This window comes from Oncorhynchus gorbuscha, unplaced genomic scaffold, assembly GCF_021184085.1.
Source record: "Oncorhynchus gorbuscha isolate QuinsamMale2020 ecotype Even-year unplaced genomic scaffold, OgorEven_v1.0 Un_scaffold_957, whole genome shotgun sequence".
In the NCBI taxonomy this organism is placed as follows: domain Eukaryota; kingdom Metazoa; phylum Chordata; class Actinopteri; order Salmoniformes; family Salmonidae; genus Oncorhynchus; species Oncorhynchus gorbuscha.
In genome coordinates, this window is record NW_025745894.1 from 11,486 (window position 1) to 23,691 (window position 12,206).

General features: G+C 41.3%; 1 protein-coding gene across 3 annotated transcripts; it reads right to left on the reverse strand.

Annotated features, from left to right (window-relative positions):
* Nucleotides 1-2,611: 2,611 nt before the first annotated feature.
* On the reverse strand, nucleotides 2,612-11,287 carry LOC124020853. Of its 3 annotated transcripts, none has more exons than XM_046336146.1 (14): nucleotides 10,766-11,287; nucleotides 10,213-10,310; nucleotides 9,722-9,894; nucleotides 7,360-7,767; nucleotides 7,127-7,228; nucleotides 6,883-7,030; nucleotides 6,482-6,768; nucleotides 6,176-6,383; nucleotides 5,950-6,081; nucleotides 5,717-5,859; nucleotides 5,410-5,622; nucleotides 5,070-5,302; nucleotides 4,197-4,907; nucleotides 2,612-3,452 (listed from the first exon to the last, which is right to left on the reverse strand). In XM_046336146.1, exons 1-13 carry the CDS (start codon nucleotides 11,091-11,093, stop codon nucleotides 4,258-4,260), a joined length of 3,123 nt encoding a protein of 1,040 aa, XP_046192102.1. In that variant the 5' UTR covers nucleotides 11,094-11,287; the 3' UTR covers nucleotides 2,612-3,452; nucleotides 4,197-4,257. The 3 variants fall into 3 exon arrangements, with proteins under 3 accessions (XP_046192102.1, XP_046192101.1, XP_046192103.1); XM_046336145.1 differs by having other exon boundaries at nucleotides 5,070-5,305; XM_046336147.1 differs by lacking the exon at nucleotides 7,360-7,767 and having other exon boundaries at nucleotides 5,070-5,305.
* Between the last annotated feature and the right edge of the window lie 919 nt (nucleotides 11,288-12,206).

Genomic DNA, 12,206 nt, shown 5'->3' on the forward strand with positions numbered 1-12,206 from the left:
TACATCAATAGCAGTCAATATTAATCGTCACCTTATTTCAGTCTCATCTGAAAGTTGTAAATTCTTGGTTATCTTCACAAACACTGGTGAACAAGTTGAATCAGCAATACAAAATTGGGTTCATTTATTTATTTACTAAATACCTAACTAATCACACAGAATTACATAGACACATAATTAATCATACCTTGATTACAAATGATGTCATAAAGGAAAACGTCCCTAGCGGACAAAGCAGATATGACAGCTTGTTACACAAAAGAAAATGGGTGAAAATGAATGGAAGAGCGGGAAGTCTGAGGAACAAAGGGAGAAGCTGTGCTATTGTAAATACAATATATTCTAAATTATCACCCATTTGGAAAAGGAAAATGCAATAAATATTTACTCTGAGCTGCGCTTCAGTAGGTTGGTGGTAGATGGAAAGCCGTGTTGCCCAACAGAGTCCTTTGTCCTTTGAAGAGTGTCTCTGGTGGTGAACGGGAAACGTTGTAGTAACGTCGTTGTGTGGTAGACGGGATACTCTGTCTGTTCTTTCCTAGCCCACATTTGCAGCTGCTGTTGCTAACTCAACGGCTAGGAGGTATCACTTCTGTAGTGAATGAGAGTTCAAAGTTCATACCATTCGCAACCAAAGCTCACGCTGAGGTTGGCTTCGTTCTGTAGTTATTATCGGAACCATTCTGACATCAGTTCGTCATCCTAATGTCTCCGGAACAGGAGGTTACATTTTTGTCAAGGCTTTATATAGTGGAGGGAGAAGGGTGTGTTTGCATAGTTTTATAACCCATGTCTCTTCACAGGGGCGGGCCGCTGATTGAGCAGAGCCCGAATCTTATGAAAACCCAAATCTCTCATTTGGAAGCAAAAATTAAGTTTAATCTTTTAACCAATCATTTTATATTCAAACATTTAAGTTGAACAACAATTCCATATGAATCCAATAACTACAATGTGTAGACTTTCCACTGTAGAGTTTGTCATCTTATCATTGATGAGAATGTCTCAGATAACAACCGAACTGACATATTCATTAAGTACCACCGCATATGTTAAACTGGTCGGATTACCAGAATATGGTTAATTTCCCCCTCACCTTCTGATGTTCCCAGAATCTCTATGTTAACCAAGGGGTTTTCAAATGTAACATCAGTAGGGTAGAGAGAGTAAAAGGGGGGAGAGGTATTTATGACTGTCATAAACCTACCCCCAGGCCAGCGTCATGACACAACCATTTATCGGATCATCAAGAACTTCAAGGAGAGTGGTTCAATTGTTGTGAAGAATGCTTCAGAGCGCCCAAGAAAGTCCAGCAAGCGCCAGGACCGTCTCCTAAAGTTGATTCAGCTGCGGGATCGGGGCACCACCAGTACAGAGATGCTCAGGAATGGCAGCAGGCAGGTGTGAGTGCATCTGCACGTACAGTGATGCAAAGACTTTTGGAGGATGGCCTGGTGTCAAGAAGGGCAGCAAAGAAGCCACTTCTCTCCAGGAAAAACATCAGGGACAGACTGATATTCTGCAAAAGGTACAGGGATTGGACTACTGAGAACTGGGATAAAGTAATTTTCTCTGATGAATACTCTTTCCGATTGTTTGGGGCATCCGGAAAAAAGCTTGTCCAGAGAAGACAAGGTGAGTGCTACCATCAGTCCTGTGTCATGCCAACAGTAAAGCATCCTGAGACCATTCATGTGTGAGCTGCTTGTCAGGCAAGGGAGTGGGCACACTCACAATTTTGCCTAAGAACACAGCCATGAATAAAGAATGGTACCAACACATCCTCCGAGAGCAACATCTCCCAACCATCCAGGGACAGTTTGGTGACAAACAATGCCTTTTCTAGCATGATGGAGCACCTTGCCATAAGGCAAAAGTGATAACTAAGTGGCTCGGGGAAAAAAACATCGATATTTTGGGTCCATGGCTAGGAAACTCCCCAGACCTTAATCCCATTGAGAACCTGTAGTCAATCCTCAAGAGGCGGGTGGACAAACAAAAACCCACAAATTCTGACAAAATCCAAGCATTGATTATGCAAGAATGGGCTGCCATCAGTCAGGATGTGGCCCAGAAGTTAATTGACAGCATGCCAGGGCGGATTGCAGAGGTCTTGAAAAAGAAGGGTCCACACTGCAAATATTGACACTGCATCAACTTCATGTAATTGTAAATAAAAGCCTTTGCCACTTATGAAATGCTTGTAATTTTACTTCTGTATTCCATAGTAATATCTGACAAAAATATCTAAAGACCGTGAACATCTAGTTTCTAAGTCCATTTCTTTGATTCGTCAACGAAAGTGAATTCAACATGAAATCAACAGAAAATGTCCACCGTCATTGGATTTAGGTTGCCAGTTGGGTGAAAAATAAAGATTCCTGATGTTGATGGCTTTTTACAAACCCAATCAGTTGTCTGCATTGATCTAACATCACATGGATTTGTTTTGTTGAAATGACGCGGAAACAACATTTATTCATCAGTGGGATGCCTGTAAATTCCCCCAGGAAAGTGGAACAAGAAACTCTTTATTGAGACAATGATAAACGGCAATCCGTGGGAGAGTTGTGGTGGATATTATAAAATAAGGATCTGCTGGAGTCCCAAGTCAAACCAAGATTCTTTATTTCTGAGCTCAGAGAGAATAACAGAGTTACACAGTGCAGTGTAGACAGTCTGAATTCCTGAAGCATTGAGTGATGAGCACATATCTTTATAGTTTCCTGTTCCTGGGAGGGACTTTATTCATACAAAGGCGGAGATGCAGCTGGTTTGCAACACAGGATGATACTCCCAGGAACAGGAGATTATAATAGGACAGTTTCACAAGGTTAGTCACATACTCAGATATGTGGACACATACAATTAAAATTTTCCATTACAGAGTCTGAACAGTTTCATTTCATTAAATCATCAGTGGGCCAACAATGCAAATGTCAACAATGGAACGGAGCAAATGCATCACATCCAAATATCACTTGATTATCTGTAGTGCTGGAGGAATGACACACCCAGACAAACACACATATCATATGGTAAAAACAGGAAATCATTATCAGTCAACAATATAAGACAATGGGAGCACTTTGTATGTTCTCATCACATTAAGTCAATGTGATGTTAAATATCAATTACACACTAGGAGAAGTAATAATTCTCTCCTGTGTGGATTCACACATGATGTTACGTGACTGTGATGAGTAATATGTCTTCCCACAGCCTGAGCATTTGTAATGCTTCTCACCTGTGTGCAGCCTTGTGTTCTTTCAGGCTTCCTAATTGGGTAAAACGCTTTCCACACTGGGAGAAATAGTGTGGCTTCGCTCCTATGTGTACCCTCTCGTGTCTTTTCAAGCTAACTAACTGGTTAAAACTTTTTACACAATGGGAGGAGAGGTGTCGCCTTGCTGGTTTGGACGTCGCTGGTTCCTTCAAGTTCGGTTTTCCTCCTGCAAAAGACAGTGTTTATTTTATAAGAGAGAACAGAATTACATCTCCACATCATAAAACTGCCTTGCTGAGGTTTAATCCAAATCAGATCTCTCAATAACATGAGGCCAGTTTTCAAACATTTCATCATTTAAAACAAATGATGTTGTAAAGCTTCCTGGTAATTACTGATAATATGTTTACATTACTTATTATTCTTTCTGTTTTAGAAGTCAGAACACAAAGAACTAGACAGTTCTAGATCACTCAAGACATAATTGGATTCTATGTTCTACAGTTCTGTGACACTGAAGACACAGACGTCACTGGATTCCAATCAGCAGGTGGTTCTAAATATATCACTTTCATAGTTGTATGATACAGAATGCGACCTACACACTTCCTTAAACATAAAATAAGTAACAAGGTAATTTTGTGTGGAAGTTTCATTTTTACATTGGAGACAGACAAAGCACATCAGTAACATCTCCCCGTTGTCGATAGTGTCGACACATTCCAAGATGGCGTAGCAGACGGACGTGTGTTTTGTCCCATGTAAATATCATTTTAAATATTGTTTTCTTTTCATATATATATTTTAATCTCACTTCCCATCTACAGACTGAATGAACTTACCTGCAACCCGCCTCACCCAATGTGGAACGGATCTGCTATTTTTATACTTTAGAACCAGAACCCCCGTCACACTCTTTCAATATGTATAACAGAAGAAAACTAAATGTTGACAGGCTGGGGAAGATTACCTCCAAAGGTCACTCTCTTATCTCCGCCACACAACCCAAAGGGGGGTTGTTTTGAGGCCCATCAGATTTCAAGCTGACAGACCTCGTTGTCAAGCCGTTCCAAGTCTTCTCCACCAAAAGATATTCTTGACACCCCATAGTCAAATAACAGTTCTTGTTGCACCTGAATGTCTCGTAGGGCAATGAAAAGGATGATGTTCCACACGTTGCCGTCCTCTTCTAATTGCTGAAGCTGACTCTTTATGTTGCTTCTCTTCCTGGAATGATTTATCCTACGTCCAACTGTGTCCATCTCTGGGTGGCAAGGACAGGGCACAGTCTTTGCATCTATGCAGTACGTTTTCCCTGATGAATCCTTGTAGAAGTAAAGGAACCCCATCTCGTCATTCTCTGTTGCTTCCAACAATTCTTTCCCCTGCTTCCCTGAGAGTGGGAGACCGTGGTAGTCACAGACAACTTCCCCTTTAGCAAATGGACGTGTGGTCATGACCTTTTTTCCTTTATCAGGGTCACTGGCAATGTCCAGTCCTTTCCACTTCTGGGACTTCACCAGCTTCATAATTGCCTTGTTGTATTTTGGTGCGTCCGTGTTAATTGAAGGTTGCCAGTAACAAAGGACAGTCTCCACTTTCACTTTGTTCTTCTCCCAGTTCTGCCTTTCAATGTATCTCTCTACTTGACTTGCTGTGGGTTCTCTTCTGGGGAAGTGCGCTGTAACAAAAAAAATACATGTGTTATTAATCATTTAAATGTATTAAATAGTAGAAGCCCTTATCAAGTAGTACTTTATTTACTGACTAAATAAAGTACATTTTTGTAATATATAATATAACAAAATAGTATTTAGTTTAGTGTATTTTAGCTGCCTCATACCGATCACATTATCCCGTCTCATTTTCTCTTGCTGGCTTCTCCACTTGTCATAGCAGTATCTCTCATGTGTTCCTGCAATCAGTCGTCTGTCCTTGGTCTTGATTGATTGTCCATCAATTGTGACAGGGAAGTGTTCATAGAAGAGTTTCCAGGTCTGTGCCTCATCCAACTTTTTGCTGCTGGACAATGTGCCTTTTCTACTTCTGCTCGCACAGGAGGGGCCTGCAGTCTCACTACTTGGAAAAGGGAAAATAACAACACATTTGTATCTATATGTACCAGCATTTAAAAGACAATGTAAATGTGTCATTTATACTGTATAGTTTGTGTAAATACTTACTCAGATTCAATGGACATGGCAACTTTGGAGATCAGCTTCATTCCCATGCAGGCATTGACTGTTGTCTTCAAGCAGTAATGCTTTTCAGCTGTAGCAGTTTTATGGGCCAAGTAGTCAGCAACAAGGGACTTCTCTTGGTCTGTGAAGCTGGCTTTGGTATTTGTCTCCAAAACTTGTCCTGCTACTTGGCTCGTGATGTTGGGCAAGTTGTATCTGATTAACGAACAACAAAATCAGTTTGGTTTCAGAAAACTGTACTGTCAAAAAAGTATTGTGGAATGATTAAACAGTGTTCTACTTAACTTACTTGGCATGAAACCTTTGTAGGTCATTGGATGGGTTGTAGACCGGTTTCCCGGTTGTGGAAATGAAGAATCTTTCATCTTCTTGCATGTCATCAGAGTTTTTAAGAAAAGCTGGTCGAACATGTCGGTAGTACACATCCAACCACTGAAAATATAGACAACATTAATACATGTTTAACAGGTTTGTATTAAATCAATCACATTCACAATAACAGATTGTAGTAAATATACTTACTGCATCTTCCTCCTCATCTAACAAAATGGTTGCAACTTGCTGCGTTGCTGTTTTGTGCTTCTTAACACCGATGACAGTCCAATTCTCCCCATCTGGCAGCTTGCAGGCGCTCCTTGAGAGCCATTCGCTCAGCTGCAATTGGAACAGTGACATATTGATAACACACATGCCAAAGAAGCACATACAATTCAACATTATAGCAAATGTATGACATTAGTTAACTTACGGTCAAATGTTTGATCACTCCAGCCCTTTGGAGATGTTTCAGCATGAGCAGAGACTCAAGGTAGTACAGAACATGCAGTTGTTCAGTTTCCAGCAAGGATTCTTCATTCATGGCCTTCCCAATGATACACACAAATTCTTTCTTCGCCACCCTCAAAATTTCCCAACATTCTTTTGGTGTCTTCGCAACTGACACCATCTGTATGTATCTGCAGAAAAACAACAATACGCTCATTAATTTAAGATTGTTGATAATACACACTTATTTTAAAATACATTTCTGTGAGGATCAATTTGAAATACATACCCTTTCCCAGTCATTTCCCGAGACACCTGCTTGCTCATGGACTTCTGCAGTTCATTCAAGCATAGGAGGAAATGCTTGCATTGCTCAAACACGGCTCTGTCTGTAATGGTGATTATGTAGCGAATAAATCTCTTCAAATTCTTCATGTAGTTGGCAATGGTTTGCTTCTTCTGTCCAATGTCTGCAAGCTTGGTAAAAAATGATCTGCTTTTATCCAAGTTACTAAGAAAATCCAGCGATGGTTTGTTTGAGTCCATGTAAAACAAAAACCTTGACACATTTGCAACCTGTACATGAAAATGAAAATAATATGAACTACATAGTTAATAGATTTTAAAGTAGTTATTAACTATCATTAAAATATGTAAACAGTTTAATTAAAGTAACATTTCTGTACATACCTCCTGTTTGAAATTGGGAATGTTATTGTCGTAGCGGAGATATTTCCCAAATCCAGCCAGCAGATCACAATCCAGAGGATGCTTTTGGTATAAACCACTGCTTTGCATCCCCTTTCTCAGTGTGGTGTCACATGACTGGTTCAATGGTCTGGAAAATATTTGGTATGCAGCAAACATCCATGTTGACTTATATACTTATACGTACTACTTGTTAATGAGATGATTTCTATTTGTATTTACTTACGGTTGGTACAACGCCGACTGGTCATCGTCCATGTTGACGTGTGAGTCTTCATCTATATTTTCATCTGTAGTTGGTGCCAACAATTGAGCCACTTCCACTTGGCTGAAATATCATACAGATTAACAGAAACATTGATATTATTTTACAATCAAACATAATTGGACAACAGTTCAAATGAGTTACAATGTAACTTTCACATATATTATTTTATCAGTGTAAAATAGTAGCTTTACCCAGTTATTTGTTTGTCTTCTGGCTTGTTCGTAACAAAATGACCCATTTGTTCACGATTCTTAATCAGAGGTTGGAGTGCGTCCTGTTGTGTCACAATAGAGCTGAGTATTCTGTAGTCAATGATCCTGCCGTGCCAAAGATGGTCTATCATGGAATCGCGGGAATTACGAACTTCCTGATCAATCTTTTGTTTTGATTCTGTCTTCATGCACACTCTGCTGAGATGTATAGAGATATTTTCCTGGTTCTTCATGCAAAATCTGCACACAATAGGGATCCTTCTTTGTTTTCGCCCCGAGAGAGGGGCCCAAGCCCTGGAATGGGTTCGCACCGAGAGAGGGGCCCAAGCCCTGGAATGCGTCGTGGTTCCGGCGGCGGCCGGTGAGCTCTCCATGGCCCTTGAAATTCTGGGGAAGAGGGTGTAAATGTCGGGGGGTGTTTATAATTTTTTTTAAAAGCTCAAAACTTTCCCCAAATAGTCTCAAATTATAGGTATGGGCACCCTGGAACAGAGCATGTATCATATATAACTTTGACTTTCCTATTTTGGGATCTATGCAGCCCCAAAACAGGCTTGTTTTGCTGTATGTTCAAATCATGGCCTATTTGTCTGAATTGTCTGGGGGTGTTTATAAATCCACAAAAATCTCCAATGTTTACACAAATGGTCTCAAATTTGAGATCTGTTCACACTGGAATAGGGTATGTGTGATACATCACTGTCACCATCTAATTTATGGATCTATGCACCCTCAACTGGCTTGTATTTGCTGTATATTCAGTTCAGGTTTGTTTTCAAATTCGTCTGCGGATTAATAAAAATCCCCTCAAAAATCCAATGTTTACACAAATGGTCTCAAATTGCAGCTCTAATCACCCTGGAACAGAGCATATTTGTTTCTACTCCTACTTGGCACATAGATACAAAGGCTCAAATTAGCTTAATGCAGCAGTGGCTGGGCCACTCAAGGACTTTCAGAGACTTGTCCCAAAGCCACTTCTATGTTGTCTTCGCTGTGTACTTAGGGTTGTTGTCCTGTTGGAAGGTGAACCTTTGCCCCAGTCTGAGGTCCTGAGTGCCCTTGAGCAGGTTTTCATCACTTATCTCTCTGTAATTTGCTCCGTTCATCATTCCCTCGATCCTGACTAGTCTCCCAGTCCCTGCCGCTGAAAAATATCCCCACACCATGATGCTGCCACCACCACACTTCACTGTAGGGATGGGTGCCAGGTTTCCTCCAGACCTGACGCTTGACATTCAGGCCAAAGAGTTCAATCTTGGTTTCATCAGATCAGAGAATCTTGTTTCTCATGGTCTGAGAGTCCTTTAGGTGCCTTTTGGCAAACTCCAAGCAGGCTTTCATGTGCCTTTTACTGAGAAGTGGCTTCTGTCTGGCCTCTCTGCCAAAAAGGCCAAATTGGTGGAGTGCTGCAGAGATGGTTGCCCTTCTGGAAGGTTCTCCCATCTCCACAAAATAACTCTTGATCTCTGTCAGAGTGACCATCGGGTTCTCGGTAACCTCCCTGACCAAAGCCCTTCTCCCCCAATTGTTCACTTTGGCCGGGCGGTGGTCTTGGTGGTTCCAAACTTCCCATTTAAGAATGATGGCGGCCACTGTGTTCTTTAGGACCTTCAATGCTGCAGAAATGCTTTGGTCCACTTCCCCAGATCCGTGACACAATCCTGTCTCTAAAGGATTATATCACATCAAATAAAGGCTACTTAAAGTTCATGACAGAAGGCCACTGTGTTATATGCTCGTACACTTGTCTCATGATTACAAAAATAGAATTGTGCTTTTTGTCATGAAGTAAAATTGTATAAAGCTGCAGGTTTAGATTTCAACACCTGCTCCTGACCTGTACCTCAGTACATTGACTCTGTACTGGTACCCCCTGTATATAGCCTCCACATTGACTCTGTACTGGTACCCCCTGTATATAGCCTCCACATTGACTCTGTACTGGTAGCCCCTGTATATAGCCTCCACATTGACTCTGTACTGGTAGCCCCTGTATATAGCCTCCACATTGACTCTGTACTGGTACCCCCTGTATATAGCCTCCACATTGACTCTGTACTGGTACCCCCTGTATATAGCCTCCACATTGACTCTGTAGAGGGTAGCCTAGTGGTTAGAGTGTTGGACTAGTAACTGGAAGGTTGCAAGTTCAAACCCCCGAGCTGACAAGGTACAAATCTGTCGTTCTGCCCATGAACAGGCAGTTAACCCACTGTACCTAGGCCGTCATTGAAAATAAGAATTTGTTCTTAACTGACTTGCCTAGTTAAATAAAGGTAAAATTTAAATTAAAAATAGAGAACAATAATATTTGTTCAAACTAAACTCCAGCACTTACTGTGACGAGTTAAATCTGATCCTTTCTTCTCCACCTCTCACAGTTCCACTCAGCCCCGTTGTTTTCCTGCAGTCCACCAGCAGCACAGACAACCTCTTCATACCCAGCAGTAAGGTGCTACCAGGAGAGGCATGACATGGGGACTCCGGGAGGGAGGAAGGGCTTGTGTTGTCCTGGTAACCATAAAGAGGGGACACAGGTAACATTATGGATGCTGATGTCACTGTTGGGACAGAAACCCAGACCCAGATCATTATGGATGCTGATGTCACTGTTGTCAGACCAGATCAAGCTGTATGCTAGACCAGAAACCCAGACCAGACCCAGAAAGCTGTATGCTAGACCAGATCAAGCTGTATGCTAGACCAGACCAAGCTGTATGCTAGACCAGACCAAGCTGTATGCTAGACCAGACCAAGCTGTATGCTAGACCAGACCAAGCTGTATGCTAGACCAGACCAAGCTGTATGCTAGACCAGACCAAGCTGTACCATCTGGTGTTCTGATCTGGAGAGACTCTTCTCTGCCTCGTCAGCATCAGGATGTTGTTGAGGCTCCCCAGAGGATCCAGGATAGTCATGTCTCTCTCCTGTGTGAATGAGAACATCAAACAGATGGTAAACTTATGATCTTCTATTGCACTCAGAGAGACCTACAAGAGGCATGAATATGTCTAAAAGCACCAAAATTGACCACTTTTGTCATGATTTCGTAAAATATTGTTTGTGATGTAAATGTAAATGTTTCACAAAATGGGTTCCTTTTGCATCCCTTTGATATTTTAAGTATAAATTATGCTCCAATATTGAATTTTAAAAGCCTGTTATATTAGATGGGGAACTTGAATGTAGACCACATGGAGAAATCAATACATCTAATTTAAGAGTCTTCAAAATATATGTACCAATGGCAGATTGCCCCTTAAACAATTCCTACAGTACTGAACAACATATTCATGTGTAGAATTTCAGTAGAATGCCCCTTTAAAACCACACATTAGTTCAACAACTGCATAGTTTGTGCCCGTTTTAAGACCGTACTCACTGGTGTTAATCGGTTCTTCAGTCTCCTCCGCTTTCACTCCTAAAACGTCTTCCTCCTCTTTTATTGAGATAGCCTCCTCTTCCTCTTTTACTCCAAAAGGTTCTTCCTCTTCTTTCAATGTTATGGCATCTTCATCCTTTTTGATTCTGAAAGCTTCTACTTCCTCCTCTTTCACTCTGACAACCTCTTTCCCATCTTCCTCTTTTACTGTAATATCATCCTCTTCTTCTTTCAATGTGATAGCATCCTCTTCCTCCCTTTTCATCCTGAAAGCTTCTTCCTCTCCGTTCACCAGGGCTTCTATCTGCGTCGACCTTAGTGAGCTCATGCTCCGGGAGATTAGCCTAGTGCAATATCAATTTAACACATTTGCTAATTTAACAAGCAATCCACGTTTCAATGAACTAGTAGATAGGTAAACAGAATTCTGTTTAAAACACCAAGAGTAATATACACAAGATTTGTCTTAAACGCTTCAATGTTTCGGTTTTATGTTCGCAGGCAAACAATCGCGTGGTTGAATCAGAAGTCTGTGTTGTCGCTGTTGAAAACACTTCCAGTTCCGCTCACTAAGGTTAGACGTCACGCAAGAAGCATCACCTGAAAGACTCACATCGCCATCTGCTGACTGGAGTGGGTAACACAGACTGGAGAAAAATCTTCATTACAATGTTTATTCTGGCAAGCAATGTCATAGGAAATCATTTAAAAACAACCAGATGTTATTTTTTTTCTCTTACTTCTTACAGCCAATACTTTCCTCCAGGTTTGGCCTGCTCATTAGGTAGGATTAGGTGACAGATTGACAATGGTGGCATATTCCGAGCTAAATTGACCAAGGCTCATCGGTAAGAACACATAATAACACCTCACATAATGCTGCCCCAAAATAATGAAAACTTCTCTCACCCAGTGACATATGGACTATTTAGGTGAGTGTTGCTGTTGCCACATGAAGCAGTGCCCGCTTTGTTTAAGGACAGATAGGACGTGGACAGACAGGACTCTACCTTTGTAGAGCACATGCCCCTTTGCCCTTCCAGTCTCTGAAGAGCCCTTTTGGGTGTGTATAATCTGAATTCATTTTTGGTCATCAGTTATTCTAAACCCACTGCCTGCAAGTCATTGTTCAATTTGCCAACCTGAATATCTTACAGGTCGACCCTCTTTCACTCTCTCATCATGTCACAAGCTGTCAGGATCCCAGAGGCAGGGCAATAAAAGGCCCCAGCTCACTCAACTGCCCCTCCCTCTCAAACAGCCATCAACCCAGAACATCCTGAAGACAGAACATCTAAAAGATCATCTAGGAAGTCTTTCTTCCTCATGGAGCTTTTCATAAGTGAGGTGAATAATTCAATGTGATGTTTGTACAGTGCATTCGTAAAGTATTCAGACCCCTTGACTTTCTCCACATTTTGTTAAGTTACAGCCTTATTTT